General features: G+C 39.5%; 1 protein-coding gene across 5 annotated transcripts in view; it reads left to right on the top strand.

The window, feature by feature from the left end:
* The window catches only part of NRP1 (neuropilin 1), a 113,207-nt gene extending 106,406 nt beyond the window's left edge, over positions 1-6,801 (top strand). For 4 of the 5 annotated variants that reach the window (XM_018075581.2, XM_018075579.2, XM_018075578.2 and 1 more), the window contains 3 exons: positions 88-181; positions 1,749-1,808; positions 3,034-6,801. In XM_018075581.2, the coding sequence (XP_017931070.1) occupies positions 88-181; positions 1,749-1,808; positions 3,034-3,320 (441 nt within the window). In that variant the 3' untranslated portion in view covers positions 3,321-6,801. The remainder of the gene's footprint in view (positions 1-87; positions 182-1,748; positions 1,809-3,033) is intronic. The other variant, XM_018075580.2, reaches the window with a different exon arrangement.
* Positions 6,802-27,887: the final 21,086 nt, after the last annotated feature.

The raw sequence follows: 27,887 nt of genomic DNA, 5'->3' as shown, positions 1-27,887 counted from the left end.
TATGTGTTAACAACTAATTAAGAAATCCTGAAAGCTGCAATTGTGTGCTAACATGAAAACAATGTTAATATTATCTTGTTTTGCCAGGTGGTTATTGAGGGAGAAATTGGAAAAGGAACTGGAGGAATTGCTGTGGATGATATTAAAATTGACAATCACGTAGCACAAGAGGATTGCCGAAGTAAGTGTAAAAAACAAGAACATAGAGCATTCTCATCCAAAACATTATTTATTTTGTTTTGATAGCTGCTTTTTTCTCTGAGAAAGAGATAGATAATTATAGCTATATGGGAAGTTTTCCACTGAAAACATTCTGATTCAGCCCATAGCTTTATTCATAGTAAGTGCCACTGCTTTCACCTCGGAATGGCAGTGTTTTGGATCAGAACCGGCATCCTACTGACATGGGTCACAGCATGTTCACATTCTCACATCTCTCCCTGTATTTCATATTGATGCCCTCTTTAAATTTCTCTACTTTTCCTAATGCTCTTCCCTGTTTTAACTAATGTTCAAAATCCAGTTTAATTTCTTCACCCTTTTTAGGTCACTTACTACCAAGCCTACTTAAATTCTTTTTTAAGGGAGCATTACAGGATAAGTAGACAGAGTGAAATGGCCCCTGCTCTGTCCTCTGCTGTCCTGTCATTCTGAGTTTGCTGTGGCTCATTTGCTGTAGTCGTCAGCTCCCAGACATGCAGGACACAAAGTAATATTAGGACATGGCCTTTCTCACATCTGAGCCAGGCTATTCCTGAGATGCTCTTTGAGTCCTTTTATTTCTGGCCAGTCTTGGGTTATTCCAGTCACTGCTGATCATATGCACATTGCATACTGCACGTAATTTGGCAGCAGTAGCCCCAAATAAACACAAGCACTGAATGCTGTCCTTCGCAGTGGACATGAAGCAATTACTTTTATGTAAAAGAGGGAATAGAAATTATTAGATTTAGGAAGATAAACTTATGCCGTGTGAGTTGGCAACATGACTGAGAGCAGTAATAGAGGGTGCTCCTCACCTTTTGTAGCTAAAATACATTTAAGGATAACATGACAGCCTTCAGCTATCTGGTAATTTCACTGCAGGATAAGAAAACTGTACAATCTCTTTTTGTCACACAGTCCAAACACTGGGGTTCATCAAATGCCACCAGAGTGACAGTTAGCAGGAAGGAGAGGCAGGACACACTGCTTGATCCTCCTGCAGTGCCAAGGAGGGTGCTGGGACCGCAGTGACTGTACTTACCTGGCTCCAATATGAGAAAATTGACTCCTCTCCTACCTTCACATGTTTTGGTTTTTCAGACAAAATGTTGAGCAAAGATTTCTGGCCTGAGGGAGCTAAATCCAAAAGTTCAGCCTGAAACCCAAACACAAGTGGTCTCGCTGCAGTCAGTGAAACTATTCTTGTGATTAACTATGCCTATGCTGATGAAGTGTTATGGAATTGGGCTCCAAAATTGTAAATACATTGAATGAGATGCTAATTCATCACACTGATTTCTCTTTTCCAGGCATGGAAAACCCCTGCTGATAACTAAAACTGTGCCAAGACTGGGCGGAGAGGAGTTTTTTAATCTTTCTTTTTTCCTCCATTAATTTTCAGAGCCCATTATAATGAGCAGTTCTGTCAAGCCGCCATAATGATGCTCTGACACAGGAAAATCTGCTATACCATTATTGCCAGCATGGTAGTCAATCAGTGTTTGTAACCCTAATAATCAATGTCAATTCTTTTGCTTCATTAGAATCAACTGATGTGGAGAATGAAATAGATGAAGAAGAAGAGCCAGATATTAATCAAACAGGTAAAAATTGTGTTATTTTTTTAAAGGGAATTAATTTTAACGTGTATTTTAGTGTGAATTCATACATTCTATTCATTTATTTATAGATTTGCTCTCTAAATGCATATTGTATGAAGGTGTTTTGATTTATTTGGATCAGACACTAAAAAGGTTTACATTTATTTAAAGGAAGTAATAGTTTTATTCTTCTATGTCATATAATCTTATGGACTTTTTATTATTTTTACCTATTTCAAAACTTCACATTTTATACACACAATTTGTTACATTATATACATATATATGCATGCACTTTTTAGCTCCTCAATATTTGGTTATCTAGAAGGCTTGTCCACTGATGTAGAAAGCACTGTCATTATATCTTACAATTTATGACTCACACCATGCCTCGGTAATTGGGCTCAAAACTCTTCAGGTTAATTGTTTCACAGACCTGGCTGAAAATGTCATTTTATGACCAGTCTAGCAAAGCATTATCATTTTCGATGATGATAGCTGTAAATGGATCATTAAATGAATCATAATTGTCATATTGTCCCAATAATAAAATATATTTGCATTTTTCAGGCAATGAGCTTAATTTTTTTCTGTTACAGTCAATGGGATTGCTGTAATTGGTTTCAGTGAAAGAGGGTTTGTCCAAAAAGACTTTGGGGCTTTTCCTGCAACAACTGCTATTGGATCATTTTCATAAACTGAAAGTGTTGAGGGAAAACATTATGATACCCAGTGAATATTTTACACAAGGGGGCAGAGTGCTCTTCTGTGTCAGTGCTGCCACTATTTCTACTTCAAGATCCAATCCTAAAGTCATTGAAGCAGAAAGGATGCAAAGGACATTCCCAAACACTGTCTTAGGCTATAAACTCTCACACTGAGCTGAATAAGATTTGATTAACATTTTTGAGCTAAATACTGCAACCTGGTAAAATATAATCAAAAGGCCTGGTTATTTGCTCCTAAGACTCCCATTTAATCCAAGGCAGAATCAGACCTCTACTAGTAGGCAGCAGATTCAAAGACTGGAGAACAGTTTGGAAAAAATCAACAACTATTTGGGTCACATTATAGTTTTCAGCTATTTTTTACTACCTGCAAGAAGCTAGGTTTTAAAATTATGTAGAAACTTATTATGTCAAAAAAAAAGTTATGTTCTTTCTCAAAATTTCCAAAGTTTTGACTAGGATTGGTTCTGAAAATTTTGCAATTCTTCACTCCATTTCAGGGTTTACACCTCCATACCGTACGGGCGAGGACTATGATGACATCTCCAGGAAACCAGGCAATGTCCTGAAGACCCTAGATCCAATCCTTATTACTATCATAGCCATGAGTGCACTCGGGGTGCTTTTAGGAGCCATCTGTGGAGTTGTTCTGTACTGTGCCTGTTGGCACAATGGGATGTCAGAGAGGAACTTGTCTGCACTGGAGAATTATAATTTTGAACTGGTCGATGGTGTAAAACTGAAAAAAGATAAACTAAACACACAGAATTCATACTCGGAAGCATGAAGGTGTAAAGCGACTGGAGAAGTTTCAGAGAATCTGAATCGGGATAGAAGGACATAGCTCGGTCATGCTGGGGAACTGTTGATCTTTTACTGTACAGGCTGAAAAGTGCATTGATGACACTGAGCCAAGCTTTTCTCAGGAGCTTCAGTGAGTGTGTAACCGATGAACATGGACAACAATCTGTGTTAACAACCTGAATCATGTACAGTCTGCTTTTTCTGTTGGTTTTATTTGAAATAATCGAATGCTGGTGTTGAGACCAAGTATGATTGACTTATAGTTCATTTTGTCTTTCTTTCTCTCCCTCTCTTTTGTTTTCCGTTAATGGATAATTTTGTTTTTACTGTGCAAAATCCAAGATGCTGTCACAAAATGTATTCAGTGGGGTCCTTTGGATGGACATGCTGTCTGTAGCTCAGTGCCCAGAAAATATTGGAGTAACAGCAATTTAGTGGACTTCTGCACCTGTATTTGTGTATAATTGCTCGTGTTGTGCATAGGCAAAGAAGGGTTAGGATGTTTTTGAAAGTACTGCTGCATCAGTACCGATATAGTGTGTCAGCTCTGTTTACGAAGCAATACAGTCAAATTTTATTGATGTTTTTCAGTGTTGTACTAAATTTTGTGCTTGTGAACTCCATAAAAGAGTATGTGCCATCATCAGACACAACTGGTAACCAAGTGTACTGCCTAAAAATGAAACAAAAAAAGTCCTTGGCACTGGCTAGTGTATGTCCTCTCAAGTGCCTTTTTGTTTGTACTGCTTCTCATTGTGTTAACATTAACTACAGCTTCTCTGCAGTTATGCCCTTGTCTTTAATCATATTCTGATGGCTCACTGACTAAAAGAAAAGTATATTTTAGAGTAAGAAAATAGCCTCAACAAGGCAAGGGCTAATCAGATTTGACAACCTGGCTCGATTGTTCTGCTTTCTGTATTTCAACTTCATGTCTCTTGACCCTTTTGTATAAAGCTGCAATATCCCCTTTTATTGTTCTTTCATATAGAATGTATTTTCAAATGTAAAATTTCTCTCCCTTTCTCTTCTCTTTCTCTCTCTCTTTGTCTCTCTGAGTAGGTTGCATAAGCATTTGCCATTGCCAAGGAAAGAAAACTTCAGCTTTAACTTGCTGGTAATGGCAAAGGATTTTACTAGAGTTTTTGTTAAAAAATAAGGGAAAATTCTTAACTTTATCCTCCAAAGTCGAACTTTGGGTTTCTTCTTAACAGCATAAAGTGACAGTATCTTTTTTCCTGATATCATGAAACATGTCTTTTATCCTGAACAGCTTGCCTGTTAATTACACTGGGGAAAATGCTTCCCTTACTGAGAAGATTGCCTTTAAAATGAGAAACTTTCCTCCTCCTGCCCCTACCTGAACTCAGAGTTCTGTTCTCTCAGTGTACGTGTATTTTCATGCTAATCAATGCTAATTGGGCTTAGTGTGGGTACTGAGGGCAGAATGAAATCCCACAGTGTATGTAAGGTATGTTCTTACCATCACGTTATACCCAATTGGCATTTCATACCAGGTGGTTTCTGTTTGACCAGAAGTGTAGACAGTGACCAATTCAGTGAACTGAGTACTATAAGCTGTCAGAAAAAATGTGTTTGACAATTATGTGGCAATTTTTTAAATATTTTAGGGCAGATATTATTGGACAAATAATATTCAGCAGCCTGTGCAGCTGGTCCAACAGGGTAAAAAGAATCAAGAGCATGTTTCCCACAGGGATCCATAGGAGGTGACAAGGGAGCAGGGGGATCTCTTCCCTCCTACAGGTGTAAGGGGAGCCCCTGGGTTTTCTGCAGTGACCTGCACACAGCACAGCCATAACTGGGGAGGCAGCTTCCACCTTCCCCTGGGTATCTACCAACCAGCAGATAACACCAGTGCAAACACGAGTAAAGGAACATCCTGCCAAAGTGCTGGATACATGTTTTTCGTCATTGAATTTCCCAAGTAGAGTCAGGGAAGTGATTGGGACTTTCTGAGTTAGTCTTTTCCAAAATTGCTTTTGTAGAAGAACAAAGAAATATCCTGTCCAGGATTAGGATTAAAAAAGGGCTAATTCAGCCTTGAATTACATGGAGCAACAGAATCCACCCTTATTATTTATCAACTAAATGTTTTGAGGCATATAATTTCACCAATATGAGCTATAAAAAAGAGAAATATGTAGAAAATCCACCAGTAACCCAGAAACTTAAGAAAAGAGAGGGAGACAGGAGGTAAAAATTGAGGTTTGAAGTTGAAAATATTTTAAAAGGAAATCCAGTAGAAAAAAAAAGTGGACAGTTGCTACTTCAGAGGAGTCCTAAAGGCAATGACTATCAGGAAAATCCACATACCCACTTCAGGTCATCAAACCTTATATTCATGAAAGAGTTACCTCCCCAACCTCTCAATCTTGGGTCCTCCAGCAGGTGAGACAGTGCACCTAGGGCCTGAAAGTTTTGTCTAAGAATTAGTCTATGAGATGTCCCAAGTGACAAACTCACAAAAGGTAGAATTTTCATTGGTTTCTAACACTGTAATTTGTCCATAATGGTATTGCAGCAGCTAGTTAATTAACCCAAAGAAATAAGGATTTTTCAAAACTATTTTCAGCACACCACCACTGTGTGAGTCGGGAGTTAAGGGCCTGCTCTCCTTAGCTGAAAAAACTTCTAGTCCACTGACTTGACTAAGAGTTATACCCTTATATTGCCTTGAAGAGAAAATCCCATTGGGGAGCCCAAACCCAAAACCTTTTGAAATATTCCCACTGATTTCAATGGATTCTGGACCAGCTCTGGGTCTTAATCTATTTGAACAGAAAAGCTGGTAGTTGGTGGGTTTTTTCCTTCTTTTAACGTACTGATAATAGTGAACATAAAAAGAAATATATCTCCTTTGTGTTCTTCAGACCTTACTATGATAATGAGGATCTAGCACTGAAGATTTGATTTCTCTGAAGGTAATAGAATGAAAGTTGCCCTTCAATAAAGGAAAAATGATACTGCAACTTTACATTGAAAAGTATCTTGCACTGATAAATATATTTAAAAAAATTATATGTTTATAAAGTTATTAATTTGTAAAGGCAGTGTTACGAAATGTTCAGTTTATATTGTTTTAGATTGTTTCATAATTTTTAAAGTGTAAAATAACATATTTTTTTCTTTATTGAAAAACTATAAAAATCTTCAGTAGTAAAATGATTTCATTTTACTGGTATATTATTGCTTCATGTTTTGTACCATCATAAAACTTTGTGCAAATTTTTTTTACAGAAATTTTTATTTTCTATGACAATATGACACTTGTAAATTGTTGTTTCAAAATGAACAGCGAAGCCTTAACTTTAAATGACATTTGTATTCTCAGACACTGAGTAGCATAAAAAAAACACATAGAACTGAACTGTAACTTAAATTTCCAAACTATGACTACTACATTCCAAAGAAACAGTTGAATTAAACATTTTCATAAAATATCCCATAGCTGATGTATTTTATTATACTAAAATGGATTGGTATTATTAAATGGCTGGTTTTATTTAGAATCTTGCAACAAGCACAATGTTTTAATCCCAATTACGTTTGTTGGTAGGCAGCTCCAACAAAGAGACACTTTGGTGGGTTCATTTGTGGTTTAGGATAGAAAAGTTCACCTCTGCCTGCCTGTTTCTCTTTCCTTGCTGGAGTACACTCCGACAACATGCCTAACTTTTAGCCAAACAGCAGGAATTTAAGAGGACAAATCTGCCACCCCTGCTCTTACACCTTGGGATGCCCAATGTAGCACCCTATGCAGGTGTTACACCCTCCCTGTGGCTTGTTCTTGGGTGGGGGTGAGATTTACTCCCAAGTAATGTCTGTTTTAATGTGTTGCTCCACTAAGTCTCTGCTCTGGTGGTAAGGTTTGTACAGATAAGGTCCCTTCCAATTTCCACTGGAGTCACTGGGATTTACCCAACCATGGCTAAATCTTCCAGTGCAGAGCACAAGTTGCTGATGGGAGCAAATGCATCCAGGGCAGCCCATTGGGCCTGATTTGTCATTCAGTTGGGTGCTAAACTCATCTGAGGAACAAATGATTGTGTGTAGAGAGATCTTCAAGAAGTTTGCATCCAGATCAGAAGCTATAGATTGCACATTTCCTGTTTTATGCAATACTTATGTAATTTGCTTCTTTTTAATACTCAGTACTCTGCACATTAAAGATTGACAAATCTTTTCTTTACATTGCACACATGAATAAGCACATACTGTCAGGATGTCATTAGGTTGAGTACAAATATTTTACTTCAGCTACTTTACTACTCCTGGGAGTATTGTACTTATTACCATATATTTGATCATCATTAACACTTGAAAAGAACATATTGAATCTTGTCTCCTGACAAGAGAGCAGCGTTTTGGGTACCTGTTTAAAACATGACATGGAACTACAGCAAGCACCTGAGCAAAACTTTGCTTTCTGATTGGAGTAGGGATTGCTCTCAAAAGGCAGTTGTGAAGGTTGTTGTCCATAGAATCACTAAACCTAAATTCCTTAGAAATGTACTTCATTGCACTCTGTTTGCTTCTGTGATAACCAGCCACAGGGCTCTTTGAGGGAAAATAAATGGCAATGGAATTAATTAGTGGGAAAAAAAAAAATCTATAAAGTGAATCCATTGAGGATGAAGTTCAGGAAAGAAAGACAAGTATTTAAAGTTAAGAAAATTCTCTTTCTTTCATTTAGGGGAAATTGATTTGCCTGGAAGCTAACAAGCACTTAGCACTAAATCTTCAGTTTTCCACACTAAATAGGCTGCATAAAGGAAAGACAAAAATAGTGCAACAGGATCTGAATTATATTTTAGAAGATAACTTGTAAACTTGAAAGAAAAAGAAGAGCAGACGGAAATAACAGATGGGTCAGCTACAGACAACCAGTGCCAGGAGTGCATAGCTCTGAGGCACAGATATTAGGGTCATGGTCTGTAAAAAGGGTATTTGGCAGGTAGCGATAAGCAAACCCCATTATTATTTCACCAATCAAATGTAGCATCCCTGATCCAGCATCCAATGGTCAGTCCCATTTCCTTTACTTTTGGCAGGGCACAGGAGAGGGTTGGTGGTGGGTAGGGCCCACTGGCACCATGGAAATGGTAGCAGTGCCGATCTGTGCAAACCTACCCTTGGGACCAAGGCTGCCAGTCCCAGTGGAGATGAAGGTCCTCCATCCTCATAACCTTCCTTTTATGAGGCATATGAAGACCTTGCAGGTGTGTACTATTATGGCTCTAATTTTGACCCTCATAAGTCTTTTCTTATGTACAATTAGTCCATTTCCAGTTCAATTCTTCTAAACCAATTTGTCAAAGTCAAATGTCAAAGGTGGGCTTGATTTTCGGATCATAGCATCTGGACATTAGATCCCAGAAGTAATTCCCTTCCCATTCCTTAATTGTGCCGTCCTTTGCAATACATTATGCCTCACAGCATATTGGTTCAAGCAACATTAATTTATTAGAGCGTTAATTTCTTCTTTTATATCATTTTGTGCCTCAAGTCACCCATAACCACAATGTTATCTACAAGTGTCTGTTAAATTATAACAGAGTGTATCTGATTTCTTTTTTGCCATGGGATACATTGAATAGCTGTTTTATTTTCCGATTAGTCCCCCTGTACTCCCTAATTGCTTTTCCACAGTAGGTCAGTTCTCTATATACATTTTCATTCTCATAGCTACACACAATCAAGTTCTAATCTTATCACCTCAGGACTGATGGTGTCTCAACATTTATAACTGAAAATCTCATTAAAAAGTCTTCTGGCATTTTTCACAGATGGATGGAGCCTTATCATGTGTCCAAACCTAATTCCATCTTCAATAATCATATTCTCCTATTTAAACTTACATTGTTTTTATTCATCTCTCAGACATTTGATTCATGTCCCTGTCATTGTGCTGCATCACTGTGCACCATGCACTGTGTTTTATTACAGAGAGTTGTGTTTCCATAATGGGTGAGGTGGGTCTTATTGAAAAAGGGAGTGTAACCTCACTGGAGCACTGCTGATACCCAAGAGAGAGGTCAGGTGTTGCTCTCAAGGGTAGAAGGTAAGGAAAATGTTTGGCAGGGTTTGTCAGGTGCTGCCATAACAAAGACTAAGGGATTTAATGATGAGAGCCTGGAGGATGAAGGACTTGCCTGAGGAAAAAAGTACTTCAGGTGGCATGAGCTGCAAAGAGAATTGTCAGAAAAGTCCCTTGTTAAATTACTTCATTTTCCCCTGATTAAAAATAAAAACCAAACAACCAAACAAACAACAAAAACCCCATTCACAATTCTCAAAAAATATCTACAATACAGAAATGTCTCTGGCGGCTCCTATGCAGTTCTAAATTCACAGTCATAGAAAAAAGGAAGGCACAGGTAGCATCTCAGAGCTATAGACTGGCATTCTTCATCAATCCTTTTCATCTTGAAAACCTTTATTCCCTTCCCTCTGTAATGTTGTTTTATGCCACTTGTTTCAGAAGTAAATTGCCTGGGTCAAACTACTGTTTTTTATGATTTTCTACTGTTAATATATTTTTCTGTAGTGCAATTTATGCTTCCCTCACTGCTCAAATACTTTTATAACATCTCTCTATGCATTACTAAGGCATGCACAGCATGAAATAAGCCCAGCCAGTGCCCCACACACCATATGTCAAAAGAGAGAAGAGCCCACTTCGTCTCACATCTCCTCTTCCACATCATTGCCAGGGATGTGTACTCCATGTCAAACACACAGATACTACATCTTTAATAGATAATCTACCTTTCAGGGAGCCTCAGTGTTTTCTACTTGGGGCCTGATATCTTTGCATTAATTAAATATTGATATCAATCTTCTTACTAAATATTTACTTACTAGCTTCATAACTGTTAGCATACCAGGGTGGGTCAGTGGGTCACTCTCATTTTGCCTTTTGAGACTACTAACTAGATCCCAGTATTTTATCTTTCTCTCCTTTTAACCTTCTGATCAGACTGTGTTTCCCACAGCTCTATCAGGAAGAAAAAGAAAGGAAAAAAAAAACCAACCAAAAAAGATAGCTGTCCAATTTCTATCTCCATGACTGAAAAAAGTCCACTGAACATGTAAAGAAAAATAAATTTCTTTTTATTTTCAAACATGCTTTTGTGGAGTAAAGGAAAGTCACCAGACTGGTTGGAGGTGATATCTGAGATGTCTGTGAAGCAGTGAGGAGACAGTCACTGGAGCCTTATAAAAATTACCCTGTAACATCTGGAAAGACTTAATAAGTCTGCAAAGTGATGGGAGCACAGGATTATCAAAGTAGGCAGGTTGTGAAGGTATTGGTTTACCCCAGTCATAGCTGACAAAATGGAAGAAAAGCAGGAAAATATTTCATGTTAAGAGTAGATCAGAAAGAACCTTCTTACTCTAGGTTCTAGTTACTAGTTTCTCTTTTAATCAGTCCTCAGAGGATGGGAAGCAAAGCAAGGAATGAACTGAACTACAGATCAGTCCCACCTACGGCTCATGTTGACTAATTCACGCCCTGTTGTTATCATGCAGCTCTGAAACTGAGACAAGGAGATGCTGGGTGCCACCACCTTCCATGTGAAAGGTCTCTGACCCTCAACACCAACTGCTTTTCACGTTCTCCAAACATTACCTGCAGGAAGTGATACCACCTTGTACCCATTGCATATATTTCAAATGTATTTTTATTGTTGTTGACCATAATATCTCCCTTTTGCATATCTTAGGCCTTTCTTCTTCTTAAGACGACACCTGCCAATTAAGCCATGTTTACCCAAGCTCTGTCTTGCATGGTGCAGAGCACTCCAGTTCCCATTTACCAGCTTAGAAAAGCCCAGCGTGGGACCAGACCTCCCATTCACTCAGCTGGTGCTGCTCTGCTACCCTAGTCTCTCCTGGTTTGCTGGTTGTTTTGCACCACTGTCTTGTTTGCAATAGAAGGTCATTGAAAGTTCACTTGAAATCTAGACTCTTATTTCAGTGCCATAATCTGTAGGCGACTAAGGATCATCTTTGCTACTTTTAACAAGTCTTTTCACAATCTATTCCCTTTTCTTCATGCATACTGAGGTCTTAAAGTGGTCAACTTAAAACCATATATCTTGATAAAGTGGCTGAATTACTGCTGCTGAATGGTGGACCATTATCTACAATTAGTTTATGGCTCTTAATAGCCATTATTGCAAAAGATGGATTTCTCTATAGCGTAAGTGTCTTACCAAAGATCCCGTTAGTACTCTTGCTTATGAAAAGTTAAATGGTAGCCGCTTTCTGGAAAAGATCACATTGCTCTTAGGTTGAAATAAACCATTACCAGCTTATTTCTCTGGGTAATAAATAGGTTATATGCATTATAATAGTCATTATAATTTAATATGAGCACTATTTGTTTCTTCGTGTACTGTATGCAAATGTGTGCAGCACTATATAGACAGAATGGAGAAATACTGTAAGGATGTCACCATCTAGTTTAAGAGAAAAATACCAGACATCTCACAAGTTACTGCAAGGATGTAGTGACTTGCCTCAGAGTAGCAGCTTTTCTTTTTCTGTTCATAGAAGTATGGTGGTTAGAAGAGTTAGAGTAAGTGTGTGCCAATTCACTGGAGAAAAACTATGGATTTATGAATCTCCTTGAGGAAGTGCTTCCTGATGAAGGACATGAAGGAGCAGAGGGTAGAGGCGTAGTAGATGGGGTCATGAACTTCATTTTACTTCTCATCATGAGTAATAGTGCTAAACTGATAGTCAGTCAGATCTCTCATTTTCTTTAATTTAACGCTATACTTCTTGCTCCTTGCATTACTGACCCCACATTATAACTGAACCATCCATTTCATTACAATGCTAAGCACTGCTTTAAATGCACATGAGAAGATTTCAGTGCTTTTTATACTGCACAGTTACGTGTGGTGAGATTTGTTCTTTTCAAATAAAGAACCATCTCAGAGCTAACAACCTGTATTATTTTAATCAAGTCTCGTTTCACACAGGTTGTGAACTTTAATACAGACTGCCACTTCTTCTGGGCTTCAAATATAATGTACAGCTCAGCACAAGTCTGACCTTTGTGGTTTCATATTGGCACATACTTGCTGAAAGCGCTTCATTAGACACCAGTGGTGATGCAGCTTTCAACCTTTTTAGCAGCTTTCTTTGGAGCTGCTGCTGATTAACAATATATACATTTTACCAATGACACATTGGTTGTGCATTAAATATGGCAAGCACACATATATACATATCTCCTGAGATGGAACCTGGATTCTACAATAGAAGGTGAAGAAGCATTAGGAGTAGAATGGAGGGTTTTCCTAAAGGTGGAGGTGTGTGCAATTATTAAACGTCTGAATGTTTTAGTCCGGTTTGCGGATTCCTTGTGACAGTAATGCACTTAGAAATGCAAAGAGCATCTCTGCAGGCAAAATCATTTTCAGACTGCTCTCACGTTGCTCTTCTAGCTCACCTCCTAGCTCAGATTTGAGAAAGTCTTTAATATTCAGCAAATACTGTGCTCTACTACTTTATGCATACAATATTCTTTGAGTTAAAAGAATTTGTATTTAATGTTTATATTGTGATAGTCCCCACAGGATTACAAATCGTGTTCACATAGTGAAAAACAACATTAAATGACACAGAAAATGTACATTCCAACCTCACAGACAGGAGCTGTAACGTGGCTGTGCAATCACAGATGGTTCTCAATCCAGTGTCTTTGTCAAGTACCTTTATCATCAGCTCTGTCTCTTGTATTTTCCAGACCTGTTGCTGGATTTTATGATCAATATATCAGTACCATGGGATGCTACTACAAATCTAGCCAATTAATCTTCAAGGGTATAATTTAGCTTATCTATCACTGTCTAAGGTGGAATCATCTCCAAAGTGTGAGTTAAATTCACTGTTTCTAACACCTACCTGAATTTTCCTTTTACAGTATCAATTTCTCTTGTCTATAGAATATCTTAAATTAATTGTTTGAATTTAAAGGACTACGTTTTAGATGGGCAAAATGAAATTAATTATCTCTAATCATGTACAAACTAGTTGTGGGTTTGGTTGATTTTACCAAGGACAGAGATCTGAACTTCTTTGGTTGATTTTTATCATAGCTCATTTTGACATCTGAAAGCATTGGTTCACCTGCTAGCTAGCTAGCAGAAGCAAAACTTAACCACTTAAGTTACAGTGGGATTCTCAAAACCTACTGGTTCAGTTTCAGTCGTGCAGGCAAATTCATAGTGTGAAGGTAGGTAGAACATTGGATCCTTCATCACTGTGTCATTCGATGCTACCTACAGAATTATGATAGGCCTTGAAGAAGTTTTATCCTACCCTCATACTTAGGTAGACTTGTGTCCAGTCATGTCTTTATTCAAAGCCTAGAACTAAGAATTCAACCTGGATTTTTACAGGCTTATTAAATTTGCTTCTTAAATTGATTTTGCTCTGGCTGCTACAAGCTAATTATACTGTTTCCTACAGTGCTGCGGTTCAGACTGATCATTGCCTACTTCACAGTCGTCTATTCATTTTCTCACTTCTTCTTCTTCTTGTGTTTTGGTTTTGTTCTGATCTACGTGTGTAACATCACATAAAGCTGGGGTTTTTTTCTTAGAGATTTGATCTACCTACAGTTTTATTCTCTCATGACTCTGCGAATAAAAACCACCTACTTCAGAAGTGCAGCTCAGTTCTCTCCAGGAAGTTTCAAACTTCTGAAACTTACAGCTGTATTTCATAGCTTTGCATGCATTTCAAACCATTACTTTAGATGGTTTGTTAAGTATTTTTCTCAGCAACAAGCACACTTATGTCCATGACAGGCAGCGTGAAGGATGACCCAAGATCACAATCTGCTTTTAATACAGAAGGAGACTTAGTGAATATATTAATGAAACCTGACAGAACCTTGAAATTACCTGGAAGAAACTATCATCAGAAGTGTTAGTAAGCATTATTACAAATATTGTTATTGACACCGCTGTGCTTGCAGTGAACCTTGAGATCTTTTCTGATTGTCTTTTATTAGGAAAAATCATATTTCTTACCTGAATATGCATTTTAATAAAAGGTTCATGACATGTCTTCCTTCTTTTTGTGTTTATATGGGCAAATGGGAGAGGTCCCAGAATATGCCATGTAAATCACCATCTCGGTGAAGTTTGTTCTGATTTTTGAGTGTCTTGCTACATCAAAAAGACAGAGGTATTTGTATTATCTTCATGTTACTCTTCAATATATTTGCAAACCTCTGTGTTCCGGGTGCTTTGATTTTCATCACTTCCAAGCACATTTTCAGTTTCTCCATCCTCTCTGTGAAGAATGAAGATAAAGATTTTCTGAGTCTCTCTTCAATCATTCTAAAAATATATCTTTTTTCTTTTAGGATTCTTGCTTCAGGTCAGTGTATGTTTTAAAACATGCATAAAAATATGAATGCATACAAGAGACATCTGTGATCCCTTGGGTGCGTATGTTATCAAATGTCTGGAACATATTGTGCAAATAAAATGCACAAATTATAGAGAATAGGAAATGGTTCATCATTTCCAAGCCCTTTAAATAGGAGTAATCAGACAACCCCAAATCTGCTAAGCTATGTTGAAACTAGAAAAAGGGCTGAGCAACCAAAATGTCCCTACTCTTCCTGTTAATGGAGTTGCCAGACCCAGTTCACTGGGCCTTTTACTCAAGTAAAACAGAACAGAAAGTCAGAGGGAGCCTTGAATGCAGCAGAAATGTTCAGGGCTGCTCTTCACTCTAGTTAGCTGAAAAACAGTGCCAGTGTCCTGGAGGACTATTAGCAGACAAGCAACAAGTGCCATAGTAAAAGAAAAACCTGAAAAATGCAAAGTAAATGTTAACCAGTTGCAGCAGCAGAGAATACCGGTCATTAGCATCTCACAAAGACTTTCGAATACGAAATAATCATTATCACTGTTTGCACAGATCTCAATTTTAGCTTTTATCATTACGGCTTAGTTATAGCTCCCAACACTGAAACTCTTTTGTATTCAATGCAGTATAGTAGTTGATGCTACTATAAGAAAATCAGGATCAGTAAGTTCATAATGTACATTTAGAATGTAAGAAGCCCCCAGATAGCAAGTTTCAAACAACTGCGGGTGCTAAAAAACATACAAAACCACTTTCTACACAATTTTCTAAAGTTAGTAGCTCCTCATTCCTCAAGAAATTGAAACAATTTCTGTTCCCTAGATGTGCTGTTTGGTGCACAACTGCAGCAGATACTGGTTCACTTTAGGCACATAACTCACAGAACTCATTAAACATCCAATTTAGCTGCTCTGAATTAGAGTTTGTGAGAGCTTACTTCTCTCAATACAAAAGAAACATTAGAATACAAGTCTCCTCCTCTCTCCCAAACCAGTTCCAATGCTCAACTCCTGCTGTAAATTATTATGCAGTGTAAGCCAAAGCTTCAAGAACTTGCTGGCTTGTTTGCTATTGGCAAGCATGTCACAGTCATTCAGCAGTTTTTCAGGTTTTTTTAAACTTTTATGCTCTTTATTTCACTGGAAAGGATGAAAACAGAGGTGGTTGGTTAATATGCACAAAGGATCTGTTCAAGATTTTTACCAAAAAACCTGGTGGCCATCATATGCATCAGCAAAAAATACTTTAAAATACACCTCTAAGATTTGGCATTATCTCAATATTCCAGGCACACCAAAACTATATGACTGTAAAATGTACTTGATGGCCATTGATAGTGACAGGACTTGTCTCTTTAAATTCCCTCATCTCTAGAGTAACTGAATTCTGGTGCAGCTGTTAGAAGCTCAAGTTCCACCTTTCAGTACCTCATTATCATTTGATTGTAAAGACTTCACTCTTTTCCAAACACTGAAGAGCAATGCAGGTCCAACTCTGAGAACTAATATTCCAAAGATCATAGATATTTTTAGACCTTTAAAACAAACTACCCCTATGGACTTAATAAAAACATATCTTGTCAGCCAATAAGGATGAAATGATCCCCTGAAGCATGAATTTGGCACTGTGGGAACATTTTTGAAGCTTGCTTTGAAACCTACTTGAACACAAGCTCAAGTATATCGAAAGAGTTACTGAAAAGTAGTTAAAATACTATATATTTTATATATGACTCTAGATTCTACATGGACAGAATGATTAAATATAAGTGAAGATAAATAGTTCATTAAGCAAAGAGTGTGACTGCAGTTTCCTAACATACATCTTCATCTCTGTACAAGGAACGGTTTCTACTGTTTTCTTTAGCTTGTGAAGTAGAAACAGTTGTCACCAACACTGTCATCTTTTCAATGAAATGGAGTATTTGGCTGTAGCAAATTGTCCAGTTTTTCTGACTGTTCGAAGTACAGGTTCAGCTGTCTGTTTTCTGAAGACTTTGCACTGAAGGGCTAATAAGAAGATACACAGCTTAGTCATATTACTGCCTTCAGCACAATTAAAGAGGGTGCTACTAGAAAAGTGAATTTAATCCCAGTGTTTTAATTAAATTCTGGCTTGGCACAAGTCCACCTGTCTGGATTCAATTGGATATAGTTCTCTTTCCTTCTTGCTCCAGACATTACCGTTGCCTGTTCCCATTGAACTGCTGCTGTGATTCTCCCCTGGCGTTTGAGCATATATAAAGGCAGTCCTCAAATACAGAAAACCTCTTGCATAAAAGGGCTATAACATCAAAGCTACTATTTAAGACTAAAGTGTTACACAATTTACATGTTCAAATTGTCTAAGGCAGGCAGTTGTGTTCACACTCTGATCCCATACTGAGTGTGATGGTGTAGCCACACATGGAGCTCTGCACAGACAACTAAAATTAGTTTGGAAAGGCATCATTTGTACTGTAAGAAAAAGCCACATGCAGGTCTCTTCTAACTCAAGACATTCTGTGATTCTATTCTACGATTCTATTTGCTGTCTCTAGCCAAACAGTTGCTCAGGTAGATCATGAGGAAGAGGAGAGGACAAGGGTGGAAAGAAGCAAAGAAAGAGGCTTGGAAGCAGGCAACTTGCAAGGAATGAGTTAACATCATCCTGCAAAGCACCAAAGAAAGAGGTCAAACACTGAGTCACAGCAGTGGGCTTCATCTTTATCCTCTCTAGTCATCCAAAAGCCAGCCATTCTGTTTCTTTCTGTGAGTAGAGATGGACACCTCCAGATGGCAATATGGTAATTCAGCTCGCAGTTTTTGGGTGTCTGTCTCAGTAAAAGACGAATCACTGGTGTGTTCCAGCAGCCACGTAATTACATGCCACCACTGACTCAAGGCTTCTTAGTTCATTAGAGTTGAAATGTCAACATATGCATTGCTCACTACTCGCACAGCCTTGCTCCTCTCTCATATTTAACTGTTACTACTCATGTTTTTAGTCTTTCCTTCAGGCTTAGGAAACAACTGTTGAAAGATATTTGAACTTTTAGAGACAATATGGCACAGAGCATGAGATTAATTATATTTCAGAAGCACTGAGAAACAAACTAGTCTCAGCACAGGCACCGATCTGTACCAGTGCGATGGCTCTGTTTCCCCTGAGGTGACACATGTGAAATACTGAGACTACACCCCCTCCCCACATGAAAGCAAGTACTAAGAAGTGCACATGTTTACCAGCCCAAAATAACCATTACGACCTGTCAGGTACTTGCCAGTTTCACTCTCTGAAAAGCCTTTTGCCACTCTCGGTTTGCCTTCCCTTTCTGCCGTTAAAAAGAAGACTTTTTGACAAAGAACATTAGTGCCAAAGAAGGAGATATTGGGGTGGAGGGAGGAGGGGGGGAAAGACATTTCTTACTGAAAATAAGTGCATAATTGACTATCACAATGAGCATTGCTAGGCTTGTTGAATTTACTGGCTCTGACACATTATGAAACTAAACTCAGCCAGTTAACAGGCAGCAGGCAAACGTTTAACTCAAACTTACATATGCCCAGATCCATCTTCATAGAAAATTATAAGATAGCCAGAGGACTGTTTTGTTTTGTTGCTTTAATTTAGGATAGATCCACAAGGCTTCATAGTGAGAAAATTCTGGAGATTAAAAAGCGCCTTCTAGACTCATTTAAATCTCAAGTGCCCAAAAATCCCACGCTGTTAGGAATCACCCTGGCCTCAGCACTCAAATAGGTGGTCCAAGGAGTGGTTTGCTCTCTGCTCCCCTCTGCACAGAGCCACATGTTCCCAAAGGTGAAGCCATGATCCATGTCTGTGCTTTTGCCATGCTTCTCTCTTTCATGACTTCTATTTTTAAGAAAGACCAGTACCATTGGCATGGAATTTTCTTTTCCTCAGAGAGGCAGTTCCCTTCTCTCTATCATATTGTAGAGACCTTCTTATTTTATGAGTTACTTTATTGTTGTGATTGATCTTCAAAGGCTGGACTAGGGGCTGACTGCCCTTAGAGGCAAATAATATAGAAGTATTTTTATTCTCTAAGCTCGCCTACGTTAGTTAGAATATTAGTTGGGCTATTTTTCATTTTTAACTGATAAGGGGCCATGTCAAAAAAGAGAAAGTGATAGCTCTAATCAAATGAGCACCTAAGGAGTCCCAGTGATCTTTCACCAAACAGGACAAGTTGCAGGCCCTAAATGCAAGTCCTGTCAGACTTTCATAGGTCATTTTTCTCTGGTTCTTGGAATAACTATGCAGCTTTTCCTCTCCTTCCCTACCTACCAATCCCACCATGTCTGCAGCAGACTCAAGTCTGGTCCCACACCTTCTGTGGCAGTGCTAAGACTGCAAGAGGATTTAGGAATGAGAGAAGCTGCAGGTGGACAGATTCCCTGCCTGTGCCCAACACGGGGATCATGTCAGCTGCACATGAAGAAAAAAAACACTTCTCGAAGTGCAAATAGCCTCTTCCCTTTCAGAGGTAACCTCCCACAATGGCACCTCTACTTTATAGTCCCAGCACTTCAGGACCACAATGCAGACTGGCCAAAGTCTGTGATTCACACACAGCTTGCCATCACACCCAGCCTGCTCTCATTTTCTTACACCAGATGTGCCAGAGCTGGGGGAGAACAGCAGGTCAAACAAGAGGACAGGGATGGTTGTGCTTGGTAGGGAGACCCATTTGCTCATGGAGGCCTGCTGGAGGCAGGAGGAATGATTCACATGTTTGCCTCTCCAGCTGGGGAAGCTCCATGACACGTGCGAGGTGCCAGCAGATTGCAGAACACGCCTGTGCCATGTGGTGCCTGGAGGGAGCAGCACGTGTCATTGCAGGTGCTGGAGGTGCTGTTGCTGCCTGCACCAAGCAGGCATCAGCAGGGACCTACAGCAGAGATGGTGGGCTAACAGCAAAGTGTGATGGCCCAGGCTGTTTGGAGATGTGGGAGCTCGGAGAGACACTGAGGGATTTAAGTTGTTGAGAGAGTTAGGGGGAGGCATAAGGGGATTGTGTCAGGGTATGGGAGGACATCTGAGTTAGGGCAATGGGACTCACAATGTGGCTGAGGGAGTCACTGGGGAGGGAAAGGCTCTCAGCTGGGTGTACATGGATTGTGGCTTGTAGGACCTGGAAATATAGGCACCCCTGTCAGAAGCATTTAGAGGCACTTCAGGTTCTGTCTTTCCCAAGCGAGTACTTGTAAGTCGCCTTGATGTTAATGAGAATTACATGCACGCATCAGGGAAAGAATAGTCCCTCTACAATGGGCATGTGACAGCTAAAGTGCATCAGTCAGCAGGGAAACAAAAGAGGTCATAATTTATGTAAAAGGTTCATTTTTAATGTAAATTCTGCCCCCAAATGCTCTGCTTACCAGCCTGAATCTGTGGTATTTGGCAGCAGAAAATGAAAGGGGTGAAAAACTCATTGCTGGCAGGTAACTGCATAATGTGATAGATTGATTTAAAATCCTTGTCATCTTTCTTTTTCACCTGCATACATAACGATCCTCTGTTAGTCATTAGGGCTCCTTGTACCTTCAGCACTCTAAAAAAATATTGGCTTTGAAATGATACTTCATTGTTAAGGAATTTTTGTCAGCTAGCTCCATTTATCGATGTATCAAAGCCATTTTACAAGAGATAGGCTCCACTTTGGCACGGGTAGTGCATACATTACGTGCCTTGCGAGGACTCGCATCTGATTCCAGCCCTGAGTGGAAGTGCCAATTGCCTCTGCGGCACATAATGAGACATGTCACCCGGTGTTGGGGACAGCAAGGAGACGTGAATGAATTAGCCCCCAATGTTTTCTCCTGGCCAGAGGATGAGAGGAGTGGGAACGTGAGGGGTCACAGCAGACACATGCTTGGGGTACTCCTCTGCCCAGAGGAGCTGAGGACTCTTGCTGTCAGAGCCCCCGGGCAGGGGGAAACATATGTCGTATGCGTTTGTCTGTTGATCTATTTACACCTCCTCCCCAGACAGCAAGAGCCAAGCCAGGAAACACTCTCTTCTGTAACCATATGTGTGTCTGCAACAAGGAATTTTTTTCAGCATATCGGTGATAACTGGGGGTGTCACGCTGCTTTGTGAGGAAAATTTTGTAGCATAAGCCAAACCACCGACAGACTACTACCAGCAGCTACCTCCAAAGCTGTTCATTCTGTCTTGAGAATTAAATAATTTCTCTTTGTCCTTTTGTTTAGATCTTCACCTTGTGTTGCCAAGCAACTGCACGGGGAAAGTTAATGGCAAAGCTCTCCTTTTGAACCAGGCAAGTAGGAGGTCTTTGAACTGAGGCAATCTGGTGTGGAAAAGACAAGGGTTAAGAAAAGAGAAAAAGCCCTCGGTCGTTTGGATCTTCCTATATCTTCCATGCATCCTAGAAACGGGGGATGCTGCAACAGAGGTTGCCAAAGACAGGACCTTCCTCTGCATAGTTTATTACTTTGTCAAGGAAACTGAACCCAAGTGCAGGCTATGTCAAAAAGAAAATACTGTCACACTAGTGATTTCCACTCCGAATTATCCTACCAACAATCCCTCAAAAGAAAAGCCTCAACCCAACTCTCTGCCACTCAAGTACTCGTAGCCTAAGCCACCGCAGCCCAAGAAGGAATCTCTATCTCCATTAAATCACACTGAAGCTATAAACGATGCCACAGTTTCCTGCCAGCAATACCTACTTCACCTCCTTGGTGATAAATTCAAAGCCCCCAGAATCACTGTGAGCTGGGACATGAATTTTTTTCAAGCTGAAGGGTCATCGCTTAAATAGTAAAAGAGGGGCACAAGACACAAGGAAACTGCTGTCTCATACTGGCTCCCACACGCAATTTGCACAACTCACTGAACACAGTCACAGGACTCGAGGAGTCCTGACCATTAGGCACTTCTACCCACCACCATCAGAGACTCCTGAGCCTGGTCCTTTCCATTCATTGCCTTGCTTTTTCTTTTAGAAATATTGTTAACGATCCCAGTTCTGTTTTCTAGTTACACCACATAACATCCATGCCTCTCAAGGCTGGGATTTCAAAGGACTCATATTATTTCTAATTACATGCTTCATTTTGTAAATTCTTGGGTTTAGAAGGTATTAATTAGATTGGCCTAGTTAGTAGTATTTTCAAGACATGATTTTACCGTGCCCTGGATATTTGGCATTACTCCCAGGAGCTGCTGGACTCAGGACACTGCACAGGGACACTTGCAGCTCTTTTTGCAGAGAAGAAACCCTATGAAAGTCAAAGCCTTTGCACCTGAAGACTCAGAAAAGCACCAATAAAATCTTAGTTAAAAACAAGCCTCTTAAGTTTTTAAACCAAACAAGTCAGTACAATGGCATTAGAGATCCTGTTTTAAATACCAGTACTACTAAGTTGATTCAGTGTGAGGTCAGCTCTTTCAGCCCTAATCCAGACATAGCCAAAATAGAGGAATTCACCTCCAAAAGCTGTATGTGCTACTTGTGCCTCATTTGATCTCCAAGAGCCAATAAATACATCAGTAGGATCATGCAAGAGCTGTGCATGGAAGCCAGACTCAGTAAGAAGATGGTTTAGTGTCTGCTGGCTATCGATGGGAACCAGAGGGAACACAGAAAAAGACATAAAAAAGGCAGAGAACTGCAGAAGGTTCATGGGATGAGCTTAGCAGTTCTGAATGGAGCATGATAGAATTTGTGCTTCGTAAGGATTCAGACCTGGAAACAACCTCTCTCTCTCTTTCTGACAAGCCTATTTAGAAGTGAACATTATTCTGAGTTCATCATTCTTCACATTAGAAAAAAAAATTACTATTGCAGATGAAAAACTTTATCATGACAAACAGAGACTGCAATCAAGCCTAATTTTTGTCACACAGTATTATGGGTACAGTCATGGGAGTTGTGCTGAGGCTTAGCTAAAAATATTTCTATGGTATTTTGCAAAGCTTGTAGGCTGATCTGACCCGGCAGTTCCTGTGTTTCTATCTAGTCTGGTATCCTGTCTCTGAGAGACACCAGCACCAACCGCTTCAAACAAGAGCTGAAACCTCTCGGTCAGGTGGCACAGTCTACCCTCTCAAATATCCAGAGCCATAACAGCAAAAGATTGATTATCAAAGACAAACTGGTTCAGCTTTTCAACAAATGCCCCATATGCAATAGTAGTATACTAGTTACAGCTCATATGTGTTAAAAATCAAGAAAAAGAAGCCTTTGATTTATCACTATCATATCATGAACTTTTAGCAGCCATAGAACTGTACACAGATACAACAATCTTATCCACAAACTGTCAGCTCTCTCTCACTACCTTTTCCTGAATACAGTAAAGGTTAGGTTATTTAACCTAGGGAGGAAAATTCAGTTGTGAGCTATAAGAAATAGGAAATATTCCTGTATGGTTAAAATTGAGGAGGTACAAATTTAAGATCTCAGCTAAAATTATAGAAAGAAATCCATCAATGTGTCAACATCATAATGTAATTATACACAGTCCAACTTATGGTTTAATATTTCCTGGAAATTTTGTCTGAAATTATCAAACATTTTATTGTAGTTTGAGAGTGCTTTATTTTTTCTAATTCAAAGTATTTGTGTTCATATATATCATATATGACTGAAAAACTCATTTCTCTTACTTCTGAACAGGAAATTACACTGTAGAGTTTTCTTCTAAGATCTCTGATAAGGTTCACAAATACATGTACATATGCATGTTGTACAGATTTGGGCTGGGATAGTAGTAGCTCCTTAGTAGCTGGTACAGTGCTGTGTTTTGAATTCAGTATGAGAATAATGTTGATAACACACTGACATTTTAGTTATTGCTTATAGTTCTTGCTCTATACAGTTTCCTGTACTCCACCAGTGAGTAGGTGTGCAAGAAGCCTGGAAGGAGCAGAGCCAGGACAGATGATCCCAACTGGCTACAGGGATGTTCCAAGTATTAGAACATCATGATCAGTATATAAACTGGGGGGAGTTGGCCAAGAGCCATTAGTTGCAGCTCAGGGATGGGATGGGTATTTGTCAGTGAGTGTTGAGGAATTGCACTGTGCATCATGTGTCTCTCTTCAGTTTTATTCCTCTCTCTCCCTCCCTCTTTTTCATTACAATTATTATTGTTACTGTTATTTTCATCAATATTACAGAATCACAGAATCATTAGAGTTGGAAGGGACCTCTGGAAATCATCCAGTCCAATACCCCCTGCCAAGGGAGGGTCACCTGAAGCAGGTGACACAGGAATGTGTCCAGGTGGGTTTTGAATGTCTCCAGAGAGGGACACTCCATGCCCTCTGTGGGCAGCCTGTTCCAGGGCTCTGCCCTCCTCAATTTAAAGAAATTCTTCCTCAATGTTGAGGTGAAACATCTCGTGTTTTAGTTTATGGCCATTGCTCCTCATCCTGTCACTGGACACCACCAAAAAGAGTCCAGCACCATCCTCTTGACACCCACCTTTGAGATATTTCTATGCATTAATGAGATCCCCTCTCAGTTTTCTCTTGTCTAGATCAAACAGGCCCAGCACCTGCAGTCTCTCCTCATAAGAGTGATGTTCCAGAGCCCTAATCATCTTTGTGGCCCTCTGCTGAACCCTCTCCACTAGATCTTTGTCTTTAGTAGGAGTAGTATTATTATGTTTTTAATAAATTGTTACAATTATTAAACTGTTCTCATCTCAACCCACAAGGTTTAATTTTTTTCCAGTTCTCCTCCCCGACCGGGGGTGGAGGTGTGTGAGCAAGTGGCTGCATGATGCTTAATTGCTGACTGGGGTTAAACCACAGAATATAAATATGTGCCTGTGTATATAGTTGGTTTTGACTTGTATTTCTGTGTGACAAGATGTGTTAACACCTGACAAATCCCTTTAGCAGGAAAGACAATAATAAATTTCTTTTTGCAAGCACTCTGCTTCTTCAGAATTCCCTAAACACCATTAAATCCTTCCTTCTTCGCAACCCATGTTAATTAATAGTAATTATATATTAATAAGAATACTCTGTGGCAGACATTAAGCTGCATCTTTAATTGTGTTTAAAACATGCAAGGCATAAATTCTATACAATGCCATTGAAACTAAGAGGGCTGGGAGAATGTCACAGTGGCCTCTGTCCTCCCAAAGAGATACGAGATAACTCACTGACAGGAAACCACCAGGTAAATATATACACACAGCTCAAGGAAAGTGTCTCATGAGTTTCATGTTAATCACTCTCCTTCCTTTGGTTCTTAACAGACAAACAGACCAATGTGGCTGACCACATTTCAGGTACATGTAGGCCATTTGCCCAGAAGTTCCAAAGATCTCTGAAGGCATCAGACATAGCCTGAGAGAGACCTCTGCACCAGGGCCAGCTGCCACAAGGGTGCAGAGAAGGCCATCTCTGAAGAGACTTGTGAAATAAAACAGAAAAAAGTCCTTGGAAAGGCTGGCAGGCAGAACTGGCAGCCCATGTTGCTGGAAGTCTGAGCTGCAGAGCCTTCTGGTGCCCAGGAGATAAGGACAGCTACTGAGCCTGCCAAAAAAAACCAAGATGCACGATCTAAGGATTTATACTGAGCAATTACATGCGTACATCAACAACTGTATTACACTATCTGTGGCCAAACACGTTGCCAGACACTGCTCAAAAGTCATGGTCTTCTCTGATGAATAAGAATCCTTCTTCAGATGGTATTCAAAGATGAGGCTTCAAGCACTATTGGGAACACACAGATGAGCTATGGAAAAGTGTCTACAGCCTTTTGGTCACCTTTGTGGATGTTCAAAAAAGGATTTTATCCCCCTCTGAGAAATGCCATGCAAACAGCTGAGCACTTGGTGTGTCGTGTGTGTCCATCCCCCCCCCCGACGGTTTTACCACTGGCTTCTCATGCTTATAATTTTTAATTTATCAGAGTACACTAATTTTGCTGTTTGAATCCCCCGATTATCCTTGTGTCATTTTTCCCCCAAGAAAGTTAGTTGGTTAATGCAAAACACTTGCAGCCTCAAAATCAAGGGCTTTTCTTTCTGTTCCCAGTTCTGGCATTGCCTCCCTCCGTGCCATCAGCATTGTCTCAGGGCACTCATCCTCACCATGCACACAAAAGATTGCAACTCTTCCACAATTGGAGGATCTTGCTGTTTATATTTGACCAGTCTTATATAAATACCAGGAATTTTAAGAGCAAGGAACTCTCTATAAGCCATATGGCATTGATATTAATATATCAATAAATTCCTCCCTAACTGCAACAGATGCTCAAGTCAGTAGTTTCACCATACAATACAATGCACTGTTATGTCCTTTTCTGTGAGCAAGAATAAGCTAGATGCTTTTCCACAACATATTGGCAGAAATATTGTGCTATACAGCCAGAAAAAGCAAACTTTACCTCATCTACAGAAGAACCTCTACAGAACAGCTTTTTAAATCTTGCTTTTTTAAAGCTGATTAATTTTGACAAAAGATTTATCTACTGATAGCTATCCAGATGATCAAATACTGCTGGAACTGAGACTGGTGCATCATCAAGGAATATGAAATTCCCCTAATGTCACAATTATATTTTTTTTATTTCTTTTTATAATACCATTAGACAAAGAAAACAAATTACTGATTTTCATTTTTCCTCCATTAACTACTTTTTTGCTTTTTTATCTTCTCTTTTCATTCTCATTTATCTTCCTTCTCATTTCCTCAGAGAGCAAACAGTGCTAACCTGCTTTCCTGCTTCTCTCATTAAATATAATTTTAATTATTTTTACTTCACCCATACCTATTAGTTCTCTAAAGTTCTCTTCCATATTTATTAACACCTCACTGTTCTAATCATTCTCTGTTGCAAATATCATCACCTGATTTTGGCACTTGAATCTTTGCTCTTTGATAGTTTAATTGGCACCTACTGCTGAATTCCTGTGGGGCTACAGACCTCCCAGTAATTCACAACATCAATTCCTGAGCCTCCCAACCTGACTATATTTCAGGATATGCTTTTACAAATGATTAAGCCACCTGAAGACTACGCAGCCACCAACAAAATGTTATCTCACCATCGCAGCGTCCCTGGGTGCACGTTACCACCGCTTTGAGGATGCTGGTATTCACACTTGGGCAACCAAACAGTCAGCCAGACCACAACTGTTCTTTCAGTTCTTTGTGCTTTTTTTGGTAGGGTAAATTTTCTGCCAGATCCACTAATGCCTGTGCAAAGAGGGCAGAAGGGAGAGGAGCAGACAGAGGAAGGCAGGACTGCCTCTTTTGGTGGTAGGGCATATGGGTGGACTCAAAGCCTGTATGAAACTGCTGTCTGGTAAATGCAAAAACCACACAGTGACAGGAAGAAATGTGCATTTAGATTCTCTCCAGCTACCACTTTTCTGTTTTAATCACAATTGCAGTTTCATGTGGGCAGTGCATTACCCTTTTGGGGAGGGGGTTGCTGTTTGGTTCACTGAATTGTTGAACTTTGCCAGGCCTTCAGTTCAAACAAAAGCAAAACACAGGACAAGAAACAGACAAGTTTTGCAATCCTTACTCATCGACTTCAACGGGAGTTTGCCTGGAGGGGAGGAGGGAAAACCGTTAACGAATAGGTCTAAAAATAAATTCAAGGGTTTCCTGGCATTGTTTTCTGGTTTTCTGTATTTCCCCCATGAAGGAAAAAGAACAGTGGGATTCAAACTGCCTTTTAGTTTGTTGATAAAATTCGGAACCCAAGAAAATATGTAAGTAATAGCAGGACTCAGAGACAAGAGCTGATCCTGATAGTAGCCATGATGATCTCCGTTTTTGTTGTTCCTGGAGTTTGTGAGAGAGAAAAGAAATCACCCACCATTATCAGTATCTCTTCGAATTATTAGTTCCAAGTTTAGGTATCTAAAGACTTTACATTTGGAGGATGTTTTTCCTCCAAAGACTAGACCACTTTTATAAAAGAAACCAGCATACTATATTTATAGGTAACATCTTAAACTTCTTCATGCCAGAGAATATAATGAAAGCTCTAATTGTTTCTTTCAGTATCTCCAGGGAACCTATCAGAAATTCTCACATCTGCAGCAGCCAAATATACAACTTTTCTAGCAGTGTATCTATCTATGTCATAGGAGAGGCCTAAAAAAGAAGC

This window comes from Manacus vitellinus, unplaced genomic scaffold (genome assembly GCF_001715985.3).
Source record: "Manacus vitellinus isolate BGI_N305 unplaced genomic scaffold, ASM171598v3 scaffold_3_pilon, whole genome shotgun sequence".
NCBI classification, from domain to species: Eukaryota; Metazoa; Chordata; class Aves; order Passeriformes; family Pipridae; genus Manacus; species Manacus vitellinus.
This window is presented reverse-complemented; position numbering and strand designations above follow the sequence as displayed.